This window comes from Ascaphus truei, chromosome 6 (assembly GCF_040206685.1).
Source record: "Ascaphus truei isolate aAscTru1 chromosome 6, aAscTru1.hap1, whole genome shotgun sequence".
NCBI classification, from domain to species: Eukaryota; Metazoa; Chordata; class Amphibia; order Anura; family Ascaphidae; genus Ascaphus; species Ascaphus truei.
Genome location: NC_134488.1, coordinates 48,933,954 through 48,961,830, shown reverse-complemented (window position 1 = coordinate 48,961,830; position 27,877 = coordinate 48,933,954). Strand labels below are relative to the sequence as shown.

The 27,877-nt window shown below is 60.4% G+C and overlaps 2 protein-coding genes across 3 annotated transcripts in view; both read right to left on the bottom strand.

Moving 5' to 3' along the window:
* SCN2B (sodium voltage-gated channel beta subunit 2) overlaps window positions 1-27,877 on the bottom strand; it is an 84,535-nt gene that overhangs the window by 10,828 nt on the left and 45,830 nt on the right. The window lies entirely within an intron of this gene.
* SCN4B (sodium voltage-gated channel beta subunit 4) lies at window positions 815-27,503 on the bottom strand. 2 transcript variants are annotated; one of them, XM_075604196.1, is made up of 6 exons: window positions 27,404-27,503; window positions 26,116-26,264; window positions 5,842-6,014; window positions 4,866-5,094; window positions 3,196-3,325; window positions 815-2,396 (listed from the first exon to the last, which is right to left on the bottom strand). In XM_075604196.1, the coding sequence occupies exons 1-6, from the start codon at window positions 27,472-27,474 to the stop codon at window positions 2,312-2,314; spliced, it is 837 nt and encodes a 278-aa protein (XP_075460311.1). In that variant the 5' UTR covers window positions 27,475-27,503; the 3' UTR covers window positions 815-2,311. The 2 variants fall into 2 exon arrangements, with proteins under 2 accessions (XP_075460311.1, XP_075460313.1); XM_075604198.1 differs by lacking the exon at window positions 27,404-27,503 and adding an exon at window positions 26,802-26,966.

The following is a 27,877-nucleotide window of genomic DNA, read 5'->3' as shown; positions in this document are numbered from 1 at the left end:
TACAGACTCTCTTCTCAACGTCGCTCCCACACATTCCCTCATCCCATCCTCCCCAGCCCGTGTCTCCCCACTGCTGGATGAAGCCTCCCCAGTGATCTCCCAGGTCCTGCGGTTACAGCCTCTTCTCCACGTCGCTCCCACACATTGTCTCCTCCCATCCTCCCCAGCCCGTGTCTCCCCACTGCTGGATGAAGCCTCCCCAGTGATCTCCCAGGTCCTGCGGTTACAGCCTCTCTTCTCCACGTTTCCTCATCCCACCCTCCCATCTTCCTTTAGGTCGTCTTGGTATTTTAATCTCTCTTAGATATCCAGTTCCATCTTTGTCCAACGATGGTCATTTCTTCTGGCGCTCTGTCCGTCCCACCGCCATTTTAATTTCTCCCCTCGTTTGATGATATCACAGACTTTAGTTTGGTTTCGAACCCATTTATTCTCTTTCCTGTCTTTTCGGGTGAATACCCAGCATGCTTGGTAATACTCCATACTTCTTTGCGTTGCCTGAAGTTTCTGCGTTATCTTTGCATGTTGGGATTGATCCAGTAGGAAGGGGGACTACTATGTGCTTTTGCACATGCACCCGCACTACTGCAAGCCCCCTTGCTCTCACACACACTCACACATTACTGCCAGCGCCCTCGCACGCTGCTCTGCACACGATTGTGATAAATCTCCCTGCGTTCTCCCTCTTTAATGTCATTTGTCTCTGCGTTCGCCGACAGCTGCCTGTAAACAGCTGGGTGAGGGTGACTCTGGATGAATGGCCACGCTGGGTTCTCACCGGTGTCATACTCTGCACTGATATACACAACCGTACTTATTAAATACTAAGCTCTTTATTTCAATCATTAAAGGAAGCAGTGGCAGTGTCCGGCCTGCAGGGGGCGCCCATATTCGTTGTGGGCACCTGCTAATGGCGGACAGTCCTGGATCTAGTACAGTGTCCTCGTGATTACAGACCGGATAGAGGGGTGCAGGAACACCCCACCCCCAAATATATCACCCCGTTCAGTGCCAGAGAGGACAGCGATGTGTGAGGGGCCCTGGGGCAGTGCCGTGGCCCCCCTCTGTCCCCCTTTATTCTCTGTTAGGCACAGAAAACTGCTGAGAGCTGCAAGCTGCTGTGCCTCCCTCATTGCACACGCATGTGCAAGCTCTCGCACACACACGACTGCAAGCGCCCTCGCACACGCACCGGTAAGCTCTCGCACACACACGACTGCAAGCGCCCTCGCACACGCACCGGTAAGCTCTCGCACACACACCACTGCATGCGCCGTCGTGCAAGCACTCGCACACGCACTAGTGCAAGTGCCCTCATACACGCATGGCAAGCACTCACACATGCACTACTGCAAGCGCCCTCGCACACACAGGCAAGCAGTCGCACACTACCGCAAGACCCCTCACTGCACACACACAAGCACTCGCACCACTGCAAGCACCGTCGTGCAAGCACTCACACACATACAACTGCAAGCACCCTCGCACATGCACTACTGCAAGCACTCACACACTACTGCTAGCCCCCTCACTTCACACACACAAGCACTCGCACTACTGTAAGCACCCTTGCACACGCACTACTACAAGCGCCCTTGCACACACACGGGTAAGCTCTCGCACACACACTACTGCACACACTACTATGTGCTTTTGCACATGCACCCGCACTACTGCAAGCCCCCTTGCTCTCACACACACTCACACATTACTGCCAGCGCCCTCGCACGCTGCTCTGCACACGATTGTGATAAATCTCCCTGCGTTCTCCCTCTTTAATGTCATTTTGGGGGAGTCGAGTTTGGGAGGCAGGAATATTACACGTGCACCCCTTTATCCCAGTGCCTATATATAGAGCAAGGCCTGCAGGCACACGCGTGTGTGTATATACATAGGAAGATGCACAAGCGTGTGTATTATACATAGGAAGATGCACACGCGTGTGTGTGTGTATATACATAGGAAGATGCACACGTGGAAGTACATCTCTGCATGCCATATACATATAGAATGATATTATGAGGGGACACGGGGTACAATGTCCAACGTTGTTAACAGGAGCAGAGTGATACTCCTCATTACTGTTACTATACAGAGTATGTTGTGTAGAAGTGTAGATACTCGGTATCATTATACAGGACGCGCTGCTTTCCCTGCCCTTGAGGTGATGGCAATAAGTGGCACAAAGGGCCCCAGCTGTGAGGTTCCTGCAATGCCAGCGTCACTCGGGGGGGGGGGGGGGGGGGGGGCTTCCAGTTTCCTTTCTGGGGGCGTCCAGTGTCCCTTCTGGGGGGGGGTTTCTTGGGGGGGCTCATGCTTTGGACTTGGCTTTGCTTTCAGGTTTGGAAGCGTTGTCTGTGTTATCGTTCACGGACGAGCTCACGAGGCATTCCTTCCTAGGGACACAGACTGATCAGTGACAAGGTGACAGGCATACGTGGAGGGGGGGGGGAGGGAGTGTATGGGGAGGACGGAGAGAGGTGGGTAAGGGAGAGAAGGATGGAGGGGAGGACGGAGAGAGTTGGGTAAGGGAGAGAAGGATGGGGGAGAGAGGGGAGGACGGAGAGTGGGTAAGGGAGAGAAGGATGGGGGAGAGAGGGGAGGACGGAGAGAGGTGGGTAAGGAGAGAAGGATGGGGGAGAGGGGAGGACGGAGAGAGGTGGGTAAGGGAGAGAAGGGAGGATGGAGAGAGTTGGGTAAGGGAGAGAAGGATGGGGGAGAGGGAGGACGGAGAGTGGGTAAGGGAGAGAAGGATGGGGGAGAGAGGGGAGGACGGAGAGTTGGGTAAGGGAGGAAAGGATGGGGGAGAGAGGGGAGGACGGAGAGAGTTGGGTAAGGGAGAGAAGGATGGGGGAGAGAGGGGAGGATGGAGAGAGGAGGGGGAGAGTTGGATAAGGGAGAGAAGGATGGAGGAGAGAGGGGAGGACGGAGAGAGTTGGGTAAGGGAGAGAAGGATGGGGGAGAGAGGAAGAGGAGTAGTTGGGTAAGGGGGAGAAGGATGGGGGAGAGAGGGATGGGAGGAGGGAGAGAGTTGAGTTAGGGAGATAAGGATGGGGAGGAGGGAAAGAGTTGGGGAAGGGAGAGAAGGATGGGGGAGAGAGGGATGGCGAGGAGGGAGAGAGCGAAGGGGGGAAGAGAGGGGATGAGAGAGGAGGAAGGGGGAGTGACAGGGGAGATTAAAGCCCCGCCCCTCACTTCTTGTCACGTTTCCTCTTGATGATGAGGCAGATGACTTTCTTCATGATGAGGATAAGAATGAGTAACCCGATCGCCCCCCCCACCGCAGCCCCGATGATCTTCGTGATGGTGTTATCCACAACCTTAACTGTGGGGGGCGACAGAGAGCCCAGTCAGAGAGAACCCCAGAGAAACCCCCAAATCCAGAGCACAGCCAGAGATACCCCCAATATCTGGGAGCCCTAGAAACCTGACCCCCAAATACTGAGCGCAGGACGTGCTGATTTCTAGGAGGGAGACCCCTCAATTGTATAAAATGCCAATCGCGCGCAGAGCCGGTCACTCGCGCGCAGTGCCGGTCACTCGCGCGCAGAGCCGGTCACTCGCGCGCAGAGCCGGTCACTCGCGCGCAGAGCCGGTCACTCGCGCGCAGTGCCGGTCACTCGCGCGCAGAGCCGGTCACTCGCGCGCAGAGCCGGTCACTCGCGCGCAGAGCCGGTCACTCGCGCGCAGTGCCGGTCACTCGCGCGCAGAGCCGGTCACTCGCGCGCAGAGCCGGTCACTCGCGCGCAGAGCCGGTCACTCGCGCGCAGAGCCGGTCACACGCGCGCAGATCCGGTCACTCCCGCGCAGAGCCGGTCACTCGCGCGCAGAGCCGGTCACTCGCGCGCAGAGCCGGTCACTCGCGCGCAGAGCCGGTCACTCCCGCGCAGAGCCGGTCACTCGCGCGCAGAGCCGGTCACTCGCGCGCAGAGCCGGTCACTCGCGCGCAGAGCCGGTCACTCGCGCACGTCCCGGCTCTCCCACCCTCTCCCCCCAATCGGTGGCCCTGGCACATGCTGAGCTGGTCACACACATCCCAGCTGTCCCCCCCATCCGTGGCCCTGGCTGTGTCACGCACTGAGCTGGTAACACATACGTCGTCCCCCCACCCCCCATCCGTGGCCCTGACTGTGGCACGCCCTGAGCTGGTAACAGATACGTCGTCCCCCCACCCCCCATCCGTGGCCCTGACTGTGGCACGCCCTGAGCTGGTCACACACACGTCGTCCCCCCACCCCCCATCGGTGGCCCTGGCTTTGGCACGCCCTGAGCTGGTCACACACGTCCCAGCTCTCCCCCCCATCGGTGGCCCTGCTGTGGCACCCGCTGAGCTGGTCACACACACGTTCCCCCCCACCCCTCCCCCCATCGGTGGCCCTGGCTGTGGCACCCGCTGAGCTGGTCACACACGCGTTCCCTCCCACCCCCCCCCCCCCATCGGTGGCCCTGGTTGTGGCACCCGCTGAGCTGGTCACACACACGTCGTCCCCCCACCCCCCATCCGTGGCCCTGGCTGTGGCACGCGCTGAGCTGGTCACACACACGTTCTCCCCCCCCCCCCCCCATTGGTGGCCCTGGCTGTGGCACCTGCTGAGCTGGTCACACACACGTCGTCCCCCCACCCCCCATCCGTGGCCCTGGCTTTGGCACCCGCTGAGCTGGTCACACACACGTTCCCCCCCCCCCCCATTGGTGGCCCTGGCTGTGGCACGCGCTGAGCTGGTCACACACACGTTCCCCCCCACCCCTCCTCCCATCGGTGGCCCTGGCTGTGGCACGCGCTGAGCTGGTCACACACACGTTCCCCCCCACCCCTTCTCCCATCGGTGGCCCTGGCTGTGGCACCCGCTGAGTGGGCCACTCACACTTTTCCACGACGGTGAGGTAGAGCGTGGCATTGTGCTTGGCATTCTTCTCCTTCTTGTTGGTGACGTAGCAGGTGTAGCGCCCGGCGTCGCTGAAATCCACGTCTTTGAGCAGCAGGGAAAGGTTGTAGTCCTTGGCCGCGCTGCTTGGGATCAGCTCCACGCGGTCACTATATGTCCCCACGGACCGGGGCTCCGACTGCTTGTTCTTCAGGGTCCCTTTATACAGCTGGGGGGAGGCCGGGGGGGGGGGGGGAGAACGAGGTGAAGGGGGGAGAAATGGGGTTAACAGAGAGAAGATAGAAATCGGGGTACAGGGGGGTGAGGAAGGGAGAAGAGTTGGAAATAAAGAGGGGGGGGGGAGAGAGAATAGAAACCATGCAAAGTCCCGATACTTTGGGGTGGGCCCCCTGATGTTTTCTGGGGGCTAGTCGTATTACTTGGGGGACATTCTTATATTTGGGCGGAGGATTGATATATGCAAAAGGCAGCGGTGCTCAAGCCCCCCCACAAACAGGTCAGGGTTTCAGGATATTCCTGCTTCAGCACAGGTGGCTTAATCAGTCCCTGCTTCAGAAGAGGAAGCTCAGTGGCTCAGTCTTCAACTGAGCCTCTGATTGAGCCACCTGTGCTGAAGCTTTGATAACCTGAAAGCCGGACCTGTTTGGGGGGCTTGAGGACTGGTGTTGACGCCCTGTCTTAAGTGGCCGTTTTCAGCGCCCACGGTATGTCGTGGCTCTGGAGGTTTGTTTATATTCGGGGGTGGGGGGTCCTGTGTTTGTGGCTGGCTGATTTCAGAGGGTCCAGAGGGGGGGGGGGGGGGGGGGTCTCAGGGTGTCTATATTGAGGAGTTGTGAATGTATTTGTGGAGTAGGGAGGAGGGTGTTGGTTCCGCCGTTTTGGGGTCCCGCTGTTTTGGGGTCCCGCTGTTTCGGGGTCCCGCTGTTTCGGGGTCCCGCTGTTTCGGGGTCCTCACCACCTGATGCTGGTCAGTGTTGTTGAAAGCCCAGGAGAAGGTGACGTCTTCGAAGCCCATACAGGTGGAGAAGACACAAGGCAGCATGATGTCCGTGCCGTTCCGGGCGGTGATCTGCGGGATCTTACCCACGGACACCTCCAGGGGGAAGCAGGCGGGGGCAAGGAACAGCGCTGGGGGCAGATAACATGTACAGGGGGTATTATATATATATTCATATAAAAATATTACTTGTGGGCACATTCACATGTCTTAGACAGGTCTGCAACCCCGCCTTTCACCATTATCCCCAGCATACAGTGCTCCCACTGCAGCAAGGGATTCTGGGAAATGACATGCAAATGAGCACACAGTGCCACCTTTTGTCTTAAATCCATTATTACAGGGAAAGCCTAAGCCAATGCTCGCTGTTTTAAACACAGCCTGGGATGAGATGCACAGCCAGTAACCCACTCACAGACAGCTATTTCGATCTTTTGGGTCTCATCAGTGTGAGGCTGGTTATACTGGCTGGCCACGCACGCACACACGCACACACACACGCACGTATATTTTCTGTAGTCATACAGATGTATTTGTTTTCTATGCTATGCTGCCCTCTAATGTTTCGTTTAAGGATGTGCGTCAGAATCGGTTATTGTTGTAGCCGGGTCCCCCCTGCTCCCCGGTCCCCCCTGCTCCCCGGTCCCCCCTGCTCCCCGGTCCCCCCTGCTCCCCGGTCCCCCCTGCGCCCCGGGTCCCCCCTGCGCCCCGGTCCCCCCTGCTCCCCGGTCCCCCCTGCTCCCCGGTCCCCCCTGCTCCCCGGTCCCCCCTGCGCCCCGGTCCCCCCTGCTCCCCGGTCCCCCCTGCTCCCCGGTCCCCCCTGCTCCCCGGTCCCCCGTTTTCCCCACCCGTACCTTCGCCATTGAACAATTTAACATTTTGGTTCTCGAAGGAACCTTTCTCAAGAGATGTGTGTGTACACACGGGCGTGTGTATGTGACTACATGTGTGTGTATACATGGGTGTCTGTATACGTGTGTGTGTGTGTGTGTGTGTGTGTGTGTGTGTGTGTGTGTGTGTGTGTGTGTGTGTGTGTGTGTGTGTGTGTGTGTGTAGTAATGCAGTAATGCAGTATCCGCCCGCATGGGACAGCTCAGCAATTAGACGCATTTACAATATTGATCTGTCTGCATGAGAACTGACTCAGCATCCCCAGCACCGCGTCCCCAGCACCGCGCCCCACGCCCCACGCCATCCCCTGCACCGCGCCCGCAGCACCCCCAGCACCGCGCCCCGCAGCGTCCCCTGCACCGCGCCCTGCAGCATCCCCAGCACCGCGCCCCGCAGAGTCCCCAGCACCGCGCCCCGCGCCATCCCCTGCACCGCGCCCCGCAGCGTCCCCAGCACCGCGCCCCGCAGCGTCCCCAGCACCGCGCCCCGCAGCGTCCCCTGCACCGCGCCCCGCAGCATCCCCTGCACCGCGCCCCGCAGCGTCCCCTGCACCGCGCCCCACAGCGTCCCCTGCACCGCGCCCCGCAGCGTCCCCTGCACGCGCCATCCATTGCACCGCGCCCCGCAGCATCTCCTGCACTGCGCCATCCCCTGCACCGCGCCCCGCAGCATCCCCAGCACCGCGCCCCGCAGCGTCCCCTGCACCGCGCCCCGCAGCGTCCCCTGCACGCGCCATCCCCTGCACCACGCCATCCCCTGCACAGCGCCCCGCAGCATCCCCTGCACCGCGCCATCCCCTGCACAGCGCCCCGCAGAATCCCCTGCACCGCGCCCCGCAGCATCCCCTGCACCACGCCCCGCAGAATCCCCTGCCCCGCGCCCCGCAGCATCCCCTGCACCGCGCCCCGCAGCATCCCCTGCACCGCGCCCCGCAGCATCCCCTGCACCGCGCCATCCCCTGCACCGCGCGCCGCAGCATCCCCTGCACCGCGCCCCGCAGCATCCCCTGCACCGCACCGCGCCATCCCCTGCACCGCGCCCCGCAGCATCCCCTGCACCGCGCCCCGCAGCGTCCCCTGCACGCGCCATCCCCTGCACAGCGCCCCGCAGCATCCCCTGCACCGCGCCATCCCCTGCACAGCGCCCCGCAGCATCCCCTGCACCGCGCCATCCCCTGCACAGCGCCCCGCAGAATCCCCTGCACCGCACCGCGCCATCCCCTGCACGCGCCATCCCCTGCACAGCGCCCCGCAGCATCCCCTGCACCGCGCCATCCCCTGCACAGCGCCCCGCAGCATCCCCTGCACCGCGCCATCCCCTGCACAGCGCCCCGCAGCATCCCCTGCACCGCACCGCGCCATCCCCTGCACCGCGCCCCGCAGCATCCCCTGCACCGCGCCCCGCAGCGTCCCCTGCACGCGCCATCCCCTGCACCGCGCCCCGCAGCGTCCCCTGCACCGCGCCATCCCCTGCACAGCGCCCCGCAGAATCCCCTGCACCGCGCCCCGCAGCATCCCCTGCACCACGCCCCGCAGAATCCCCTGCACCGCGCCCCACAGCATCCCCTGCACCGCGCCATCCCCTGCACTGCGCCCTGCAGCATCCCCTGCACCGCGCCCCGCAGCGTCCCCTGCACCGCGCCCCGCAGCATCCCCTGCACCGCGCCCCGCAGCGTCCCCTGCACGCGCCATCCCCTGCACAGCGCCCCGCAGAATCCCCTGCACCGCGCCCCGCAGCATCCCCTGCACCACGCCCCGCAGAATCCCCTGCCCCGCCCCCCGCAGCATCCCCTGCACCGCGCCCCGCAGCATCCCCTGCCCCGCGCCCCGCAGCATCCCCTGCACCGCGCCCCGCAGCATCCCTTGCACCACGCCCCGCAGCATCCCCTGCACCGCGCCATCCCTTGCACCGCGCCCCACAGCATCCCCTGCACCGCAGCATCCCCTGCACCGCGCCATCCCCTGCACCGCGCCCTGCAGCATCCCCTGCACCGCGCCCCGCAGCATCCCTTGCACCGCGCCCCGCAGCATCCCCTGCACCGCGCCATCCCCTGCACCGCGCCCCACAGCATCCCCTGCGCCGCAGCATCCCCTGCACCGCGCCCCGCAGCATCCCCTGCACCGCGCCATCCCCTGCACCGCGCCCTGCAGCATCCCCTGCACCGCGCCCCGCAGCGTCCCCTGCACCGCGCCCCGCAGCGTCCCCTGCACCGCGCCCCGCAGCATCCCCTGCCCCGCGCCCCGCAGCATCCCCTGCACCGCGCCCCGCAGCATCCCTTGCACCACGCCCCGCAGCATCCCCTGCACCGCGCCATCCCTTGCACCGCGCCCCACAGCATCCCCTGCACCGCAGCATCCCCTGCACCGCGCCATCCCCTGCACCGCGCCCTGCAGCATCCCCTGCACCGCGCCCCGCAGCATCCCTTGCACCGCGCCCCGCAGCATCCCCTGCACCGCGCCATCCCCTGCACCGCGCCCCACAGCATCCCCTGCGCCGCAGCATCCCCTGCACCGCGCCCCGCAGCATCCCCTGCACCGCGCCATCCCCTGCACCGCGCCCTGCAGCATCCCCTGCACCGCGCCCCGCAGCGTCCCCTGCACCGCGCCCCGCAGCATCCCCTGCACCGCGCCCCGCAGCATCCCCTGCACCGCGCCCCGCAGCGTCCCATGCACCGCACCATCCCCTGCATCGCGCCATCCCCTGCACCGCGCCCTGCAACGTCCCCTGCACCGCGCCCCGCAGCGTCCCCTGCACCGCGCCCCGCAGCATCCCCTGCACCGCGCCCCGCAGCATCCCCTGCACCGCGCCCCGCAGCATCCCCTGCACCGCGCCCCGCAGCATCCCCTGCACCGCGCCCCCCAGCATCCCCTGCACCGCGCCCCCCAGCATCCCCTACACCGCGCCCCGCAGCATCCACTGCACCGCGCCCCGCAGCATCCCCTGCACCGCGCCCCACAGCATCCCCTGCACCGCGCCCCGCAGCGTCCCCAGCACCGCGCCATCCCCTGCACAGCGCCCCGCAGCATCCCCTGCACCGCGCCATCCCCTGCACAGCGCCCCGCAGCATCCCCTGCACCGCGCCATCCCCTGCACAGCGCCCCGCAGAATCCCCTGCACCGCGCCCCGCAGCATCCCCTGCACCGCGCCCCACAGCATCCCCTGCACCGCGCCCCGCAGCGTCCCCAGCACCGCGCCATCCCCTGCACCGCGCCCCGCAGCATCCCCTGCACCACGCCCCACAGCATCCCCTGCACCGCAGCATCCCCTGCACCGCGCCATCCCCTGCACCGCGCCCTGCAGCATCCCCTGCACCGCGCCCCGCAGCATCCCTTGCACCGCGCCCCGCAGCATCCCCTGCACCGCGCCATCCCCTGCACCGCGCCCCACAGCATCCCCTGCGCCGCAGCATCCCCTGCACCGCGCCCCGCAGCATCCCCTGCACCGCGCCATCCCCTGCACCGCGCCCTGCAGCATCCCCTGCACCGCGCCCCGCAGCGTCCCCTGTACCGCGCCCCGCAGCGTCCCCTGCACCGCGCCCCGCAGCATCCCCTGCCCCGCGCCCCGCAGCATCCCCTGCACCGCGCCCCGCAGCATCCCTTGCACCACGCCCCGCAGCATCCCCTGCACCGCGCCATCCCTTGCACCGCGCCCCACAGCATCCCCTGCACCGCAGCATCCCCTGCACCGCGCCATCCCCTGCACCGCGCCCTGCAGCATCCCCTGCACCGCGCCCCGCAGCATCCCCTGCACCGCGCCCCGCAGCATCCCTTGCACCGCGCCCCGCAGCATCCCCTGCACCGCGCCATCCCCTGCACCGCGCCCCACAGCATCCCCTGCGCCGCAGCATCCCCTGCACCGCGCCCCGCAGCATCCCCTGCACCGCGCCATCCCCTGCACCGCGCCCTGCAGCATCCCCTGCACCGCGCCCCGCAGCGTCCCCTGCACCGCGCCCCGCAGCGTCCCCTGCACCGCGCCCCGCAGCATCCCCTGCACCGCGCCCCGCAGCATCCCCTGCACCGCGCCCCGCAGCGTCCCATGCACCGCACCATCCCCTGCATCGTGCCATCCCCTGCACCGCGCCCTGCAACGTCCCCTGCACCGCGCCCCGCAGCATCCCCTGCACCGCGCCCCGCAGCATCCCCTGCACCGCGCCCCGCAGCATCCCCTGCACCGCGCCCCGCAGCATCCCCTGCACCGCGCCCCGCAGCATCCCCTGCACCGCGCCCCCCAGCATCCCCTGCACCGCGCCCCCCAGCATCCCCTACACCGCGCCCCGCAGCATCCACTGCACCGCGCCCCGCAGCATCCCCTGCACCGCGCCCCGCAGCATCCCCTGCACCGCGCCCCGCAGCGTCCCCAGCACCGCGCCATCCCCTGCACAGCGCCCCGCAGCATCCCCTGCACCGCGCCATCCCCTGCACAGCGCCCCGCAGCATCCCCTGCACCGCGCCATCCCCTGCACAGCGCCCCGCAGAATCCCCTGCACCGCGCCCCGCAGCATCCCCTGCACCGCGCCCCGCAGCATCCCCTGCACCGCGCCATCCCCTGCACTGCGCCCTGCAGCATCCCCTGCACCGCGCCCCGCAGCATCCCCTGCACCGCGCCCCGCAGCATCCCCTGCACCGCGCCCCGCAGCATCCCCTGCACGCGCCCCGCAGCATCCCCTGCACGCGCCATCCCCTGCACAGCGCCCCGCAGAATCCCCTGCACCGCGCCCCGCAGCATCCCCTGCACCGCACCCCGCAGCATCCCCTGCACCGCGCCCCGCAGCATCCCCTGCCCCGCGCCCCGCAGCATCCCCTGCACCGCGCCCCGCAGCATCCCTTGCACCACGCCCCGCAGCATCCCCTGCACCGCGCCATCCCTTGCACCGCGCCCCACAGCATCCCCTGCACCGCAGCATCCCCTGCACCGCGCCATCCCCTGCACCGCGCCCTGCAGCATCCCCTGCACCGCGCCCCGCAGCATCCCTTGCACCGCGCCCCGCAGCATCCCCTGCACCGCGCCATCCCCTGCACCGCGCCCCACAGCATCCCCTGCGCCGCAGCATCCCCTGCACCGCACCCCGCAGCATCCCCTGCACCGCGCCATCCCCTGCACCGCGCCCTGCAGCATCCCCTGCACCGCGCCCCGCAGCGTCCCCTGCACCGCGCCCCGCAGCGTCCCCTGCACCGCGCCCCGCAGCGTCCCCTGCACCGCGCCCCGCAGCATCCCCTGCACCGCGCCCCGCAGCGTCCCATGCACCGCACCATCCCCTGCATCGCGCCATCCCCTGCACCGCGCCCTGCAACGTCCCCTGCACCGCGCCCCGCAGCATCCCCTGCACCGCGCCCCGCAGCATCCCCTGCACCGCGCCCCGCAGCATCCCCTGCACCGCGCCCCGCAGCATCCCCTGCACCGCGCCCCGCAGCATCCCCTGCACCGCGCCCCCCAGCATCCCCTGCACCGCGCCCCCCAGCATCCCCTACACCGCGCCCCGCAGCATCCACTGCACCGCGCCCCGCAGCATCCCCTGCACCGCGCCCCGCAGCATCCCCTGCACCGCGCCCCGCAGCATCCCCTGCACCGCGCCCCCCAGCATCCCCTGCACCGCGCCCCCCAGCATCCCCTGCACCGCGCCATCCCCTGCACAGCGCCCCGCAGAATCCCCTGCACCGCGCCCCGCAGCGTCCCCTGCACCGCACCCCGCAGCATCCCCTGCACCGCGCCCCGCAGCATCCCCTGCACCGCGCCCCGCAGAATCCCCTGCACCGCGCCCCGCAGCATCCCCTGCACCGCGCCCCGCAGCATCCCCTGCACCGCGCCCCGCAGCATCCCCTGCACCGCGCCCCGCAGCATCCCCTGCACCGCGCCCCGCAGCATCCCCTGCACCGCGCCCCGCAGCATCCCCTGCACCGCGCCCCGCAGAATCCCCTGCACCGCGCCCCGCAGCATCCCCTGCACCGCGCCCCGCAGAATCCCCTGCACCGCGCCCCGCAGCATCCCCTGCACCACGCCCCGCAGAATCCCCTGCACCGCGCCCCGCAGCATCCACTGCACCGCGCCCCGCAGCATCCCTTGCACCGCGCCCCGCAGCGTCCCCTGCACTGCGCCATCCCCTGCACCGCGCCCCGCAGCGTCCCCTGCACCACGCCCCGCAGCGTCCCCTGCACTGCGCCATCCCCTGCACCGCGCCCCGCAGCGTCCCCTGCACCACGCCCCCCAGCATCCCCTGCACCGCGCCATCCCCTGCACAGCGCCCCGCAGAATCCCCTGCACCGCGCCCCGCAGCGTCCCCTGCACCGCACCCCGCAGCATCCCCTGCACCGCGCCCCGCAGCATCCCCTGCACCGCGCCCCGCAGCATCCCCTGCACCGCGCCCCGCAGCATCCCCTGCACCGCGCCCCGCAGCATCCCCTGCACCGCGCCCCGCAGCATCCCCTGCACCGCGCCCCGCAGCATCCCCTGCACCGCGCCCCGCAGCATCCCCTGCACCGCGCCCCGCAGCATCCCCTGCACCGCGCCCCGCAGAATCCCCTGCACCGCGCCCCGCAGCATCCCCTGCACCACGCCCCGCAGAATCCCCTGCACCGCGCCCCGCAGCATCCCCTGCACCACGCCCCGCAGAATCCCCTGCACCGCGCCCCGCAGCATCCACTGCACCGCGCCCCGCAGCATCCCTTGCACCGCGCCCCGCAGCGTCCCCTGCACTGCGCCATCCCCTGCACCGCGCCCCGCAGCGTCCCCTGCACCACGCCCCGCAGCGTCCCCTGCACTGCGCCATCCCCTGCACCGCGCCCCGCAGCGTCCCCTGCACCACGCCCCGCAGCATCCCCTGCACCGCGCCCCGCAGCATCCCCTGCACCGCGCCCTGCAGCATCCCCTGCACCGCGCCCCGCAGCATCCCCAGCACCGCGCCCCGCAGCATCCCATGCGCCGCGCCCCGCAGCGTCCCCTGCACCGCGCCATACCCTGCACCGTGCCCCGCAGCATCCCCTGCCCCGCACCCCGCAGCATCCCCTGCACCGCGCCCCGCAGCATCCCCTGCACCGCGCCATACCCTGCACCGCGCCCCGCAGCATCCCCTGCACCGCGCCCCGCAGCATCCCCTGCACCGCGCCCCGCAGCATCCCCTGCACCGCGCCCCGCAGCATCCCCTGCGCCGCGCCCCGCAGCATCCCCTGCGCCGCGCCCCGCAGCATCCCCTGCGCCGCGCCCCGCAGCGTCCCCTGCACCACGCACTGCAGGGAGTGTCCTGCGCACTGCATCCTCTGCACCACGCACTCTAGTGAGTGTCCTGCGTACTGCACCCACTACACCACGCACTGCATCCACTGCACCAGAGGGAGAGTGTCCTGGCCACTGCATCCTCTGCACCACGCACTGCAAGGAGAGTATCCTGGGCACTGTATCCTCTGCGCCACGCACTGCAGAGGGAGTGTCTTGGGCACTGCTTCCTCTGCGCCACGCACTGCAGGGAGAGTGTCCTTGGCACTGCATCCTCTGCACCATGCACTGTAGTGAGTTTTCTGCGTACTGCATCTTCTGCGCCACGCACTGCAGTGAGAGTGTCCTGGGCACTGCAGCCTCTGCACCACGCACTGCAGAGAGTGTCCTGGGCACTGCATCCTCTGCACCACGCACTGCAGAGTGTGTCCTGGGCACTGCATCCTCTGCACCACGCACTGTAGGGAGAGTGTCCTGGGCACTGCATCCACTGCACCACGCACTGCATCCACTGCACCACGCACTGCAGGGAGAGTGTCCTTGGCACTGCATCCTCTGCACCACGCACTGCAGTGAGTGTCCTGGGCACTGTATCCTCAGCACCACGCACTGTAGGGAGAGTGTCCTGGGCACTGATCCTCTGCACCACGCACTGCAGGGAGTGTCCTGCGCACTGTATCCTCTGCACCACGCACTGTAGTGAGTGTCCTGCGTACTGCATCCACTGCACCACGCACTGCATCCACTGCACCACGCACTGCAGGGAGAGTGTCCTGGGCACTGCATCCTCTGCACCACGCACTGCAGGGAGAGTGTCCTGGGCACTGTATCCTCTGCACCACGCACTGCAGGGAGAGTGTCCTGCGCACTGCTTCCTCTGCACCACGCACTGCAGGGAGAGTGTCCTGCGCACTGCATCCTCTGCACCACGCACTGCAAGGAGAGTATCCTGGGCACTGTATCCTCTGCACCACACACTGTAGGGAGAGTGTCCTGGGCACTGTATCCTCTGCACCACGCACTGTAGGGAGAGTGTCCTGGGCACTGCATCCTCTGCACCACGCACTGTAGGCAGTGTCCTGGGCACTGCATCCTCTGCGCCATGCACTGTAGGGAGAGTGTCCTTGGCACTGCATTCTCTGCACCACGCACTGTAGTGAGTGTCCTGCGTACTGCATCCTCTGCACCACGCACTGCAGGGAGAGTGTCCTGGGCACTGCCTCTGCACCACGCACTGCAGAGAGAGTGTCCTGGGCACTGCTTCCTCTGCACCACGCACTGCAGGGAGAGTGTCCTGGGCACCGCAGCCTCTGCACGACGCACTGTAGGGAGAGTGTCCTGCGCACTGCATCCTCTGCACCACGCACTGCAGGGAGAGTGTCCTGGGCACTACATCCTCTGCACCACGCACTGCGGGGAGAGTGTCCTGCTGTTCCTGTACTGACCCCAATCACAGCGCACCCTGTTGCGCCGCTATTCCTGTGTGTGACCTTGTCAGGGTCACCCCCACTCTCCCCCCCCTCCCCCCGGCACTGCAGGAATCTCTGAGTAAATAATTCAGTGCTGCGTTGGGATAATTATATCATCTGTGAAACTGGCGGAAACCCGAGAGACAGAGCCCTGAAAATAAACCCCACAATAATCCCCTACCATCTGCATTTACCAACCTGCTAATAACTCCATCCTCCCTCTTTCCCCTTTCCACCCCCCCTTTTCCCCTTCCACCCCCCCCCTTTTCCCCTTCCATCCACCCCCCCTTTCCCCTTCCATCCCCCCCTCTTTCCCCTTCCACCCCCCCCCTTTTCCCCTTCCATCCACCCCCCCTTTCCCCTTCCATCCCCCCCTCTTTCCCCTTCCATCCCCCCCTCTTTCCCCTTCCATCCCCCCTCTTTCCCCTTCCATCCCCCCCTCTTTCCCCTTCCTTCCCCCCCCCTCTGTCCCCTTCCATTCCCCCCCTCTGTCCCCTTCCATCCCCCCCTCTTTCCCCTTCCATCCCCCCCTCTTTCCCCTTCCATCCCCCCCTTTCCCCTTCCATCCCCCCCTCTGTCCCCTTCCATCCCCCCCTCTTTCCCCTTCCATCCCCCCCTCTTTCCCCTTCCATCCCCCCCTTTCCCCTTCCATCCCCCCCTCTTTCCCCTTCCACCCCCCCTCTTTCCCCTTCCATCCCCCCCCTCTTTCCCCTTCCATCCCCCCCTCTTTCCCCTTCCATCCCCCCCCCTCTTTCCCCTTCCACCCCCCCCCTTTCCCCTTCCATCCCCCCCCCTCTTTCCCCGTCCATCCCTCCCTCTTTCCCCTTCCACCCCCCCCCTCTTTCCCCCTCACTTCTGAAGAAGGTTTCCTTGAGAAATAACGGGTAAGGGGTTTGGGGGTTTTGCCGGCACTTTCTGGCACTAAATGGTTTAAGTGAAAGAAAATTTGTAACTGCGCTCTAAGGAGGTGATCACAGTAGGATTCTATCAATTCAGAACTCACATTCTTCCTGAAATAAACAGGCGTGTAACCCAAACCCAGGTGGGTAATGCATGGTGTGGTGTATTCTGGTAGATCTTCCCTCCCTCGGGGTTCTTGGGGGTAGCAGGATGTCCCTCAGGATGATGTAATGGCAGCCGTATATATATGAGAAAACGGAAAGCCAAACATAGTGTGTACCATAAAAAATAACAACATGCAATCACTAAAACACTTTGAAGCGACAACAGCGAAACGCGACAACAGCGCCCTGCTGACGCCACTCACCTGTACTGGTCTGCACCTGAGGTCCCCCCCCCCCCCCATTTGGTGAATTCACCCGCACCGCGATACCGGAAACGAAACGCCGGCAAACTGGAAGTGACGCGACGGGAGACTCGCGCAGAGCGGGTGAGAATTGGGAGGCAGAGTTCGCTTTTCCTATGTGCCCAGCACATCGGTTATTGATGTAAGCATACACCTATATGGTGTTTTAGTGATTAAATGTTGTTATTTTTTATGGTACACACTATGTTTGGCTTTCCGTTTTCTCATTTATATACGGCTGCCATTACATCATCCTGAGGGACATCCTGCTACCCCCAAGAACCCCGAGAGAGGGAAGATCTACCAGAATACACCACACCATGCATTACCCACCTGGGTTTGGGTTACACACCTGTTTATTTCAGGAAGAATGTGAGTTCTGAATGTATAGAATCCTACTGATTTGGAGACACATCTATAAGAGACTGTGTTGCACTATTGTATCTATTTTTATTCCACATATCTACCACTGAATGAGTTGCGCTCCCCTTCAATTTCCACACTCAATGGTTTAAACCAGCAGGGACACGGGAAACCCCAATAGGTTCCCAGCTGGCCCTCCTCCCATCCTACAATTATTTACATAATTGGACGTTTCTGTGTCTGAGTTTATAGGATGAAGCTTCTATCCTACAGTATTTTCCATGCATGCAACACGGATCATACTGTTTCCTGGCCGGCTGTCAGTGGCATGTTCAGAGCCGAGCGCTGCTCTTTGTCCCTTTTACACGTGATCAAGATATATACACATATACACACACACACACACACACACACACAATGAAAGCAGCCAGGATAAGTACAGTGTATCACTGCACTGCACTGTGTGTACTCACACACACAGCGTCTCCGATACAATGATTTATAAGCAGAATCCTCTCACACAGTTACACACTCAAAGTTACACACACACACAAAGTTACACACACACACAAAGTTACACACACACACACACAGTTACACACACACACACACAGTTACACACACACACACACAAAGTTACACACACACAGTTATATACACACACATACAGTTAAACACACACACACAGTTACACACACACACACAGTTATACACACATAGCATACTGACGGTGGCACCAAAATAAGGTGTCAGCTCTTCAGGAGAGAGAGACAGAGCCTCACCCCTTCCTGCGCTTCATCCTGCGACTCCTCGCTAAGCACCAGAACAAAGTGCCCCGAATGGATTGAAAACTCATTAGCAGCTATTTAAAGCAGCTACTAACGAAGGAGCAGGGACTTACTGATGCACCCAACGGGGTTAACCTGCGCTCTGCCAGTGAGTAACATGCCTGAGTCTCGGAGAGAATCATGATTGTGTCAGGGTGTGCCAGTCTGGCAGTGCAGGGGTTAACACAACGACAGGTACCAAAGTGAGTCGTACCTCCGCTCTCGCTGATCTCCTGCAAGTGTCGCTCATCTGGAAGCAGTCTCAATGAATTTCTGTGAGTCTCGCTCACCTTGAAGCGGTCTCAGTGAGTTTCTGTGAGTCTCGCTCATCTGGAAGCAGTCTCGCTCATCTAGAGGCAGTCTCGATGATTTTCTGTAAGTCTCGCTCATCTAGAGGCAGTCTCAGTGATCTCCTGTGAGTCTCGCTCACCTGAAGACACTAACTCATTACCCATGGAGACTGTGATGGCAGATACAATAGATTTGCTCAAAATAAGGTTGGACATCTTTTTAGAAAGGAAAGGTATACAAGGATATACCAAATAAGTATACATGGGAAGGATGCTGATCCAGGGAATAATCCGATTGCCAATTCTTGGAGTCAGGAAGGAATTTATTTTTTCCCTAATGAGATATCATTGGATGATATGTCACTGGGGTTATTGTTTTCCTTCCTCTGGATTGATATACAGAACTGTACGTACGGATATACTGCTGCGGCACAGTTTATTCGAGCATTTGCCCGTTCTGTGCCGCAGCAGTAGCCTGGCGCGCGCCCGAGTGTGACGGGCGCACGCCGAAGCAGCGGAAGAGCGCCCTCCGATCGGGGCGCTCTCCCTACCGCTGCCGGGTCCGCCGGGTCCCCCGGAACCCCCTGCCGCTGTCCCGCGATCGCGGGACACCAGGGCTCCCTCGGGGAGCCCCTGGACACGCGTGCAGGGGGCGCACGCTCCCGATGACGTGTGACCGCGCGTCTATGACGCGCGGCACGCCGAGGGGCGGCCACTAGCAAGCCGGGAGATTTCCCGGCTTGCGGTACCGACCACACTTCAATAAAGTGTGTCGGTAGTGTAGGATAAAGTATCTCATGTCTAAATTTGGCATACAGCAGGTTGAACTTGATGGACGGATGTCTTTTTTCAATCTCATCTACTATGTAACTATGTTACTCATCTGGAGGCAGTCTCAGTGATTTTCTGTGAGGCTCGCTCACCTGGAGGCAGTCTCGCTCACCTGGAGGCAGTCTCAGTGAGTTTCTGTGAGGCTCGCTCACCTGGAGGCAGTCTCAGTGAGTTTCTGTGAGGCTCGCTCACCTGGAGGCAGTCTCAGTGATTTTCTGTCAGGCTCGCTCACCTGGAGGCAGTCTCGCTCACCTGGAGGCAGTCTCGCTCACCTGGAGACAGTCTCGCTCACCTGGAGGCAGTCTCGCTCACCTGGAGGCAGTCTCAGTGATTTTCTGTCAGGCTCGCTCACCTGGAGGCAGTCTCGCTCACCTGGAGGCAGTCTCAGTGAGTTTCTGTGAGGCTCGCTCACCTGGAGGCAGTCTCAGTGAGTTTCTGTGAGGCTCGCTCACCTGGAGGCAGTCTCGCTCACCTGGAGGCAGTCTTGCTCACCTGGAGGCAGTCTCGCTCACCTGGAGGCAGTCTCAGTGAGTTTCTGTGAGGCTCGCTCACCTGGAGGCAGTCTCAGTGAGTTTCTGTGAGGCTCGCTCACCTGGAGGCAGTCTCGCTCACCTGGAGGCAGTCTCAGTGAGTTTCTATGAGGCTCGCTCACCTGGAGGCAGTCTCAGTGAGTTTCTGTGAGGCTCGCTCACCTGGAGGCAGTCTCGCTCACCTGGAGGCAGTCTCGCTCACCTGGAGGCAGTCTTGCTCACCTGGAGACAGTCTCAGTGAGTTTCTGAGTTTTGCTGATTTTTAATCTGACAAAATACTGAACTTTTCCAATAAAATTGGGGGGGGGGCATTAATCGCACTGGTTTGGGTCCTGGGGGGTTACTGTTCTATTCCTTACACGCCCGCCAGCGTTGCCACCCCTCTGGGTTTCACCCTAGACTACGGGTTTTGTCCACGTATCTCTGGGCCCCGGGTTTACCTGGTAAACCGCGGGCGGCGGCGGCACCGTCTCCCAGCATCTCCCCCTGCATATGCTCTGCGGTGCCAAATGGCGCCACGTTGCCATGCCACGGGAACGTCACGTGACATCACGTGACGTGCATTGCCATGACAACTAGACGCTACGTGACACCGTGCAGCCATACTGAAGGGAGTTGCAGGGGGGGGGGCGGGGGAACGCCAGCGGTAAGTGCTATATATATTTTTTTAATCTACGGGTTGGCTTTCAGCCGAAGGTGGCGCCCTGCGCCCCGCTGGTAATCATGCAACACATGAGGGGCGCGATAGAGACACGTATGTGTGGACACTTTATCCCCATCCCGTTCTCTATCACTCCACCTCTTTATCCCTCACTAAGATACCCTCCTACCCCTCAACTCTCTCCCTCCCTGTCTCTCCCTCCCCCTGCCTCTCTCCCCCCCATGCCCCTATCCCTCCCTGTCTCCCCCCTCCCCCCCTATCCCCTGTCTCTCTCCCCTTCCCTCCCTCCCCCTGTCTCTCTTCCTCCCTCCCCGTCTCTCTCCTTCCCTCCACGTCTCTCTCCTTCCCTCCCCGTCTCTTTCCCTCACCTCCCCGTCTCTCTCCCTCCCCCCCCCCCCCCCACCGCATTCAGTTCATTTAGTGGGGGGGCATTGTCAGCTTTGGCTAAATTTAGATGCACAACATAGATTCAGAAACAGAAGATAAAAGAGGCGAGAGAGAGAGAAAGAGAGAGTGGGAGAGAGAGTGGGAGAGAGAAAGAGAGAGGGAGGGAGAGAGAGAAAAAAACTGGTTGAGAGAGAAAGAGAGTGGGAGAGAGAAAAAGAGAGAGAGAAAAAGAGAGTGGGAGAGAGAGTGAGAGAGAGATAGAAAAAGAGAGTGGGAGAGAGAGAGAGTGAGAGAGAGTGGGGGAGAGAGTGGAGGAGAGAGAGTGGGGGAGAGAGAGTGCGGGAGAGAGAGAGTGGGGGAGAGAGAGAGAGAGAGTTGGGGAGAGAGAGTGGGGGAGAGAGTGGAGGAGAGAGAGTGGGGGAGAGAGAGTGCGGGAGAGAGAGAGTGGGGGAGAGAGAGAGTTGGGGAGAGAGAGAGTTGGGGAGAGGGAGAGAGTTGGGGGGAGAGAGAGAGTGAGTGGGCGGGGGAGAGAGATGTTTTTCTATCATTCCAATAAAGCTGATTTGATTGATGGACAGATATACACACACAGATATATAGATATCTATATAAACAGAAATTAGTCAGCAGAAAACTTCACAACGAACTTAAAGACACTGATAATGGCACAAAACCGTGCAGCAACACACGTTGCAAATGCTGCAAACATATATTGCCAAGATCCCACAGCCAGTCACAACCATGGAACACTCAATGTTAAAGGATCATACAGCTGCACATCCAGGAATATAGTGTATATGATTCAGTGCAACAAATGTGACCAAGGTTGCTACTGCACCGACACACTTTATTCGAGCAAATACCCAGTATGTACCTGGCAGATACCTGGAATGCGCCGCTCCTCACCTCTGACAAGCCCCGTTGCATTTGCCTTCCCAGCCTGGGTTCATGCCTGGCTGATGGGCGGCTGATCTGTTAAATGATAATGATTAGGATTTAATAGGCTGCAATGCTTTGCGTGTCTACCAGATGGCATAAATTCATGAATTGTAATGCAGTATATATATATATACTGTGCAGTATTGCAGCCAGCGGGAATAAAATGCTTCAATCCCTGCCTGAAAATAACTCAATGCACTCGGGCAGAAAACAGTCACAAACCTCAATACACCCGGGTATACCCGAATTCGTGGGACTAGCCGAGCTCAAATAAAGTGTGTCGCCAGTGTACATTGGGGAAACCAGCCAAAAACTACAAGGAAGAATGAATATGCATAGACACTCCATACTCCATCACGAAGAAGGAAGATACTGCTCACCTGTGGGACATCACTTCTCACAATCAGATCATTCCATAAATGATCTAAAAATCAAAATCCTCAATGGGATGTTTAAACGCACCAAGAACGGAAAACATTTGAACTCAGAATGATAAGACTCTTTGACACCAAAACAAGTGGACTTAATGCAGACATGGGGTTTCTCCCACACTATCATAATTTGTTGTAATGGTCCTCCGTGCCATCGTGCCAAACCCATTAAAAGCTGTTTGTAACCTTCGTTAGAAAGGCTCTGCCATTAACTTCAATAATAAGAGAGAAGGAGTGGCTCGGTGAGTAAAGACACTGACTGGCACTGAGTTTGTAGCCTGGTTCAATTCCCGGTGTCGGCTCCGTGTGACCTTGGGCAAGTCACTTTATCTCCCTGTGCCTCAGGCATCAAAAACAAAGATTGTAAGCTCCACGGGGCAGGGACCTGTGCCGGCAAAATGTCTCTGTAAAGCGCTGCGTAAAACTAGCAGCGCTATACAAGTACATGCTATTATTATATTAATAACAGCCCATTCTCTGCCGGTTAAGCAATTATGGTTTATTTAAACACTGTTTATGCTGTTGGGACAGTGAATAAAAGTGATCATTTACTTTGTGAAAAGTTTACCGTGAAGGGTTCTGGGTTCACCTGTAATCTTCCTGTACAGGGGTGGTTGGAAACGCCACGGGGAATCACCACGAATCACGATTGTTTAGCGCAGTAAATTTGCTGATTAACTGATTGTAACGGTTAAATATTTCTGGTTTATTTCAGTAGGAATTTCTCACTGACAAGGCGCCAATTCTCTCTCTCCTAGATTCGTTTGCATTCCCATCACAGGCGCGACACACGTGACACACATGCGGTGAAGTTGCTTTATCTGGCCGCCTACACAAACACGCTCACTGCTCCGTCCACAAAGAGGGGCTACTGTAGCTCATTCGTGCGCACACTGCTGTGGCTAGCAGTCACAGCTTCGCAAGCGCGCACACACACGCGATCCCAGCGGTGCCTAACCATTAGCCATGTCGTTGTCCGAGCGAGTAGTTCAGCTCCAGGCGGAGGCACTGAGCCGGGAGGAAGGCTGGTTGGACCGGCAGCTGGCCGGCCTGCCAGGGAACGGACAAGGCCATGGGCGCGGTCAGAGCCAGGAGAAGGTCAATACACCTCCACCGGTGCAGACGCTTGGCCGTTGCCAAGCTACGAGGGAGCGCCAGGGAAGGCAGCCGCCTGCCAGGCATGCAGGCGGAGGGGACATCCTGCAAAGGGTGCGGGGACGGGCTGCGACGGGCACAGTTAGCGGGAAGAGGCCGCTGTTTGGGCGGCAGCCTTCTGCAATGGTAGCAGGAGGCAGGGTGACACGGAAATACTTGGGACTAATTGGTAGTGGGCCTTTACGATCCTGGCTGGGGGGATTGGGGAGAGGGCCCCCCACTTATGTTCATCATTAGTTAAGTATCTGAACATGATTGGGTTTGTGTTCTGGAGGCACATCGGCATGGGCTGGTGGGCATATGATGAGAAGTTCAGGCAAAAAATGGCGGTACGGAAGATGTCTTGGGACATGAAGGATATGGATCTTTGGATCGAGTGTATCAAGACAGAGAGGCCGACCCCCTTTCGAGGGAGGGGGAGCGACGTGGGAGGTAATACGGGGGAATGGGCACACAGGGCGGGATCCAGTCGGGCGTTTGTTGGACATTCAACATTCAACGATTCATGTTCAACAACTGCCGTTTCAGGCACGCGTGCTCCGCCTGTGGGGGTCAGCATGCCCGTGCCTAGTGTTTCAGGCACGCGTGCTCCGCCTGTGGGGGTCAGCATGCCCAGGCCTAGTGTTTCAGGCACGCCTGCTCCGCCTGTGGGGGTCAGCATGCCCGGGCCTAGTGTTTCAGGAAGGGCGGACACGGTTCTAGGGGAACAGGGCAGGAGGCTGGTCAGGAAGGCGGCGTCCCCGGTAATCACGAAAGTATGGCACCATGGCTGGGAAGGTACCCCAATAGGGAGGCGGCCCGGCTGCTTTCGTTGGCCAGTGAGAAGACAGTGCGTCCGACGGCGCTCCTTCTCTTTCTGGGGACTCCCAGCCGAGAAGCTGGTCACGTTGAAAAAACTGTTGCGGGGGTTCATGGCCCTAAAGAAGACCTCACTGCGTCATTTTCAATTGCTGATTGCGCTTGAACCTAGCGGTCAAGGTGCGGCATGTTCCTGGGGTTGCGAATAACATTGCCGATTCTTTATCCCGCTTACAGGTGGCTGACTTTCGGAAGTGGGCGCCAGAGGCAGACCAAGTGGGCGTGCGGTGCCCAGTGGACTTGTGTGCATTTGGGACGGTCCAGTGACCGCTGCTAGGCTTACCAGGGCGTCGGATATGCCCGGCAGGGTTGTTAGAAGAATATGTAGGCTTCAGGCCTAACGGGTCGGGCCCACTGCTAGTACACGCGAATGGGGAGCCGTTATCTAGGTTTCAGTACCGCGGGGTTTCCGGGCATGCCTTGGTAAAGCACAGTGGGAGTGGCGAGTGGGCAGGGTCATTTAAACGTGACTTCCGGGAGCCCACTCGCAACAACGGCCGGGTCACGTGGGCCTGGCCTTGAGGGTTAAGGGGTCAGCGGTTCAAGGACCATCTGACCTTTCAACCTTCAGGTGAGCGCTCTGGCTGGGACTGGCATTTACACGATTATTTAATGATAAATAAAAAAGCCGCGGCTGTTATACCTCCAGATCCGCTCTCTGTGTCGTTATTTGTACGTATCTACGTGGGTTCTGGGTAACTAGGGGAGGGGAGCTTCCTCGCAGCCTCCCTGATCAAGATATATACACACTCACACACACACACACACTCACAGATATACACACACTCACAGATATACACACACACTCACACACACACAGATATACACACACTCACAGATATACACACACACTCACACACACACAGATATACACACACACACACACAGATATACATACACACACACTCACAGATATACACACACTCACAGATATACACACACACACACACAGATATACACACACACACACTCACAGATATACACACACACTCACAGATATATATACACACACACACACACACACACACACTCACACACACACACACACACAGATATACACACACACACACACACACAGATATACACACACACACACTCACAGATATACACACACACACACTCACAGATATATACACACACACACACACACACTCACAGATATACACACACACAGATACACACACACACACACAGATATACACACACACACAGATATACACACACACACACACACACTCACAGATATACACACACACACACACAGATATATACACACACACACTCACAGATATACACACACACACACTCACAGATATACACACACACACAGATATACACACACACACAGATATACACACACACACACAGATATACACACACACACACTCACAGATATACACACACAGATATATATATACACACTCACAGATATACACACACTCACAGATACTGTATACACACACACACACACACAGATATATTATACACACACACAGATATATACACAAACACGCACAGACACACACACACTGTCACACACAGTATGCAGCGTAAGGGATACATGAGATGCATTGCACAGAAGTGTAATAATACGAAGTCACATGGTGACATACACACACACACACACAGTGTCACACACACACAGTGTCACACACACACAGTCACACACAAACAGTGTCACACACACACACACAGTGTCTCACACACATACACCCCCCGTGTAATAATACGCACAGTCACATGATGACATACACACACACAGTCTCACACAGAGTCACACACGTGTAATAATACACACAGTCACATGGTCACACACAGTCTCACACACAGTATGCAGCGTAAGGGATACATGAGATACACAGTCACACACACACACAGTCACACAGACAGTATGCAGCGTAAGGGATACATGAGACGCATTGCACAGAAGTGTAATAATACGCACAGTCACATGTTCTCACACACACACGCACACACACACACACGCACAGCAATAAGGCGTTAGTGACCCCTCTGGCAGTGAATCAGTTCCATGCCTCAGAGACAGATATACAGAAAGCACTCAGCAATGTAACCCCTTTTACTTACCCAGCATGGCGACGATAACCCACGCCTGGCAGTGCCGGTAGAGGTTACGTCTGCGGGGAGAAAGCCCTCCATCCCAAGGAGGCAGGGGCATTCTGGCGGGCGAGGTCAGAGGGTGGGGGTGACCCCAAAACAGCAAAAAGATGGGGGACCTTGCAGCAGAGAGTCACAAAGTTGATGTCATTAAGTGAAGCCCCATCTCTCACTCTCTCCAAGGCTGTCTCTCTCACTCTCTCCAAGGCTGTCTCTCTCACTCTCTCCAAGGCTGACTCTCTCCAAGGCTGTCTCTCTCACTCTCCAAGGCTATCTCTCTCACTCTCCAAGGCTGTCTCTCTCACTCACTCCAAGGCTGTCTCTCTCACTCTCCAAGGCTGTCTCTCTCACTCACTCCAAGGCTGTCTCTCTCACTCACTCCAAGGCTGTCTCTCTCACTCACTCCAAGGCTGTCTCTCTCACTCACTCCAAGGCTGTCTCTCTCACTCACTCCAAGGCTTTCTCTCTCTCACTCTCTCCAAGGCTCTCTCTCTCTTACTCTCTCCAATGCTGTCTCTCACTCTCTCCAAGGCTGTCTCTCTCCCACACTCTCTCCAAGGCTTCTCTCTCCCACACACTCTTCAAGGCTGTCTCACTAGTGTATATCTCTATCACACAGAGACTCTCTCCATCACACTCTTCTGTCCTCACGTTACCTGGGGCTTTCTCTTCCGCGCTCTCTCTCCTCTGTCTCTCTGCGCTCTCTCCCTTATCTCTGACTGCTTCCCCCCTTATCTCCTCTGAGCTCCCTCTTCCTACCCCTTATCTGTGGCTGCTCCCCCTTACCTCTGTGCTCCCTCCCTCTCCCTTATCCCTGTGCTCCCTCTCCCTTATCCCTGTGCTCTCTCCCTCTCCCCCTTACCTCTGTGCTCTATCTCCCCCTTATCCTTGTGCTCCCTCTCCCCCTTACCTCTGTGCTCTCTCTCCACCTTATCCTTGTGCTCCCTCTCCCCCTTACCTCTGTGCTCTCTCCCCGTTATCCCTCTGCTCCCTCTCCCCCTTATCTCTGTGCTCCCTCTCCCTCCCCCTTACCCCTGTGCTGCCCCTTACCCCTGGCTGCCCCCCCTTACCCCTGTGCTCCCCCTTATCGCTCCTGTGGTCCCCCTTACCTCTGGCTGCTCCCCCTTACCCCTGGCTGCTGCTCCCCCTTACCCCTGTGCTCCCCCTTACCCCTGTGCTCCTCTTTACCCCTGGCTGCTCCCTCTTAACCCTGTGCCCCCCCTTATCTCCCCTGTGCTCCCCCTGCACAGATACATACAGTAGTGCTGACTCTGAGTCCTCATCTCTGCAGCTCTGCCGGGGGCGGAGCCTGTCACAGGCCCCGCCCATTCCTTGGCTGCCGCATGAAGCAAGGACAAGCTCCTGAATGATGCAATGTGATACTCTGTGTCACTATGCAGCGCGGCATGGTCATTATAAGGCTGCGCTTATCGTGCCGGCGACGCAATGGTCAGGCTGCGGTCGCTGGAAAAATCAAATAGAGATGACTTCCAGCGATCGCGACCAATCCGTCGTGTCGCCGCGCTTACTATAAGCGCACGCGACGGCGGCAATGCATTTATTTTGACACAACGTCGTGTCGCAGTCTAAGAGATACTCAACATCATTATACAGTGCAGCATGTTCATTATCAGTGTATAGATACACAACATCATTAAATAGGGCAGCAGAGAGGGGGGAGAGACAAGAAGGGGGGAGAGACACGAAGGGGGGAGAGAGATGGAGGGGGGGA

Bases quoted from the DNA above. Each gene is read 5' to 3' on its own strand.
- SCN4B (XM_075604196.1), bottom strand. From the start codon at position 27,474: ATGGGCGGGGCCTGTGACAGGCTCCGCCCCCGGCAGAGCTGCAGAGAT. The intron at 3,326-4,865 runs GTGAGTGGCCCA...CGCCCCCCACAG, and splicing joins CCTCACCGTCGTGGAAAAGT to TTAAGGTTGTGGATAACACC. The intron at 2,397-3,195 runs GTGAGGGGCGGG...CTGTGTCCCTAG, and splicing joins AAGAGGAAACGTGACAAGAA to GAAGGAATGCCTCGTGAGCT.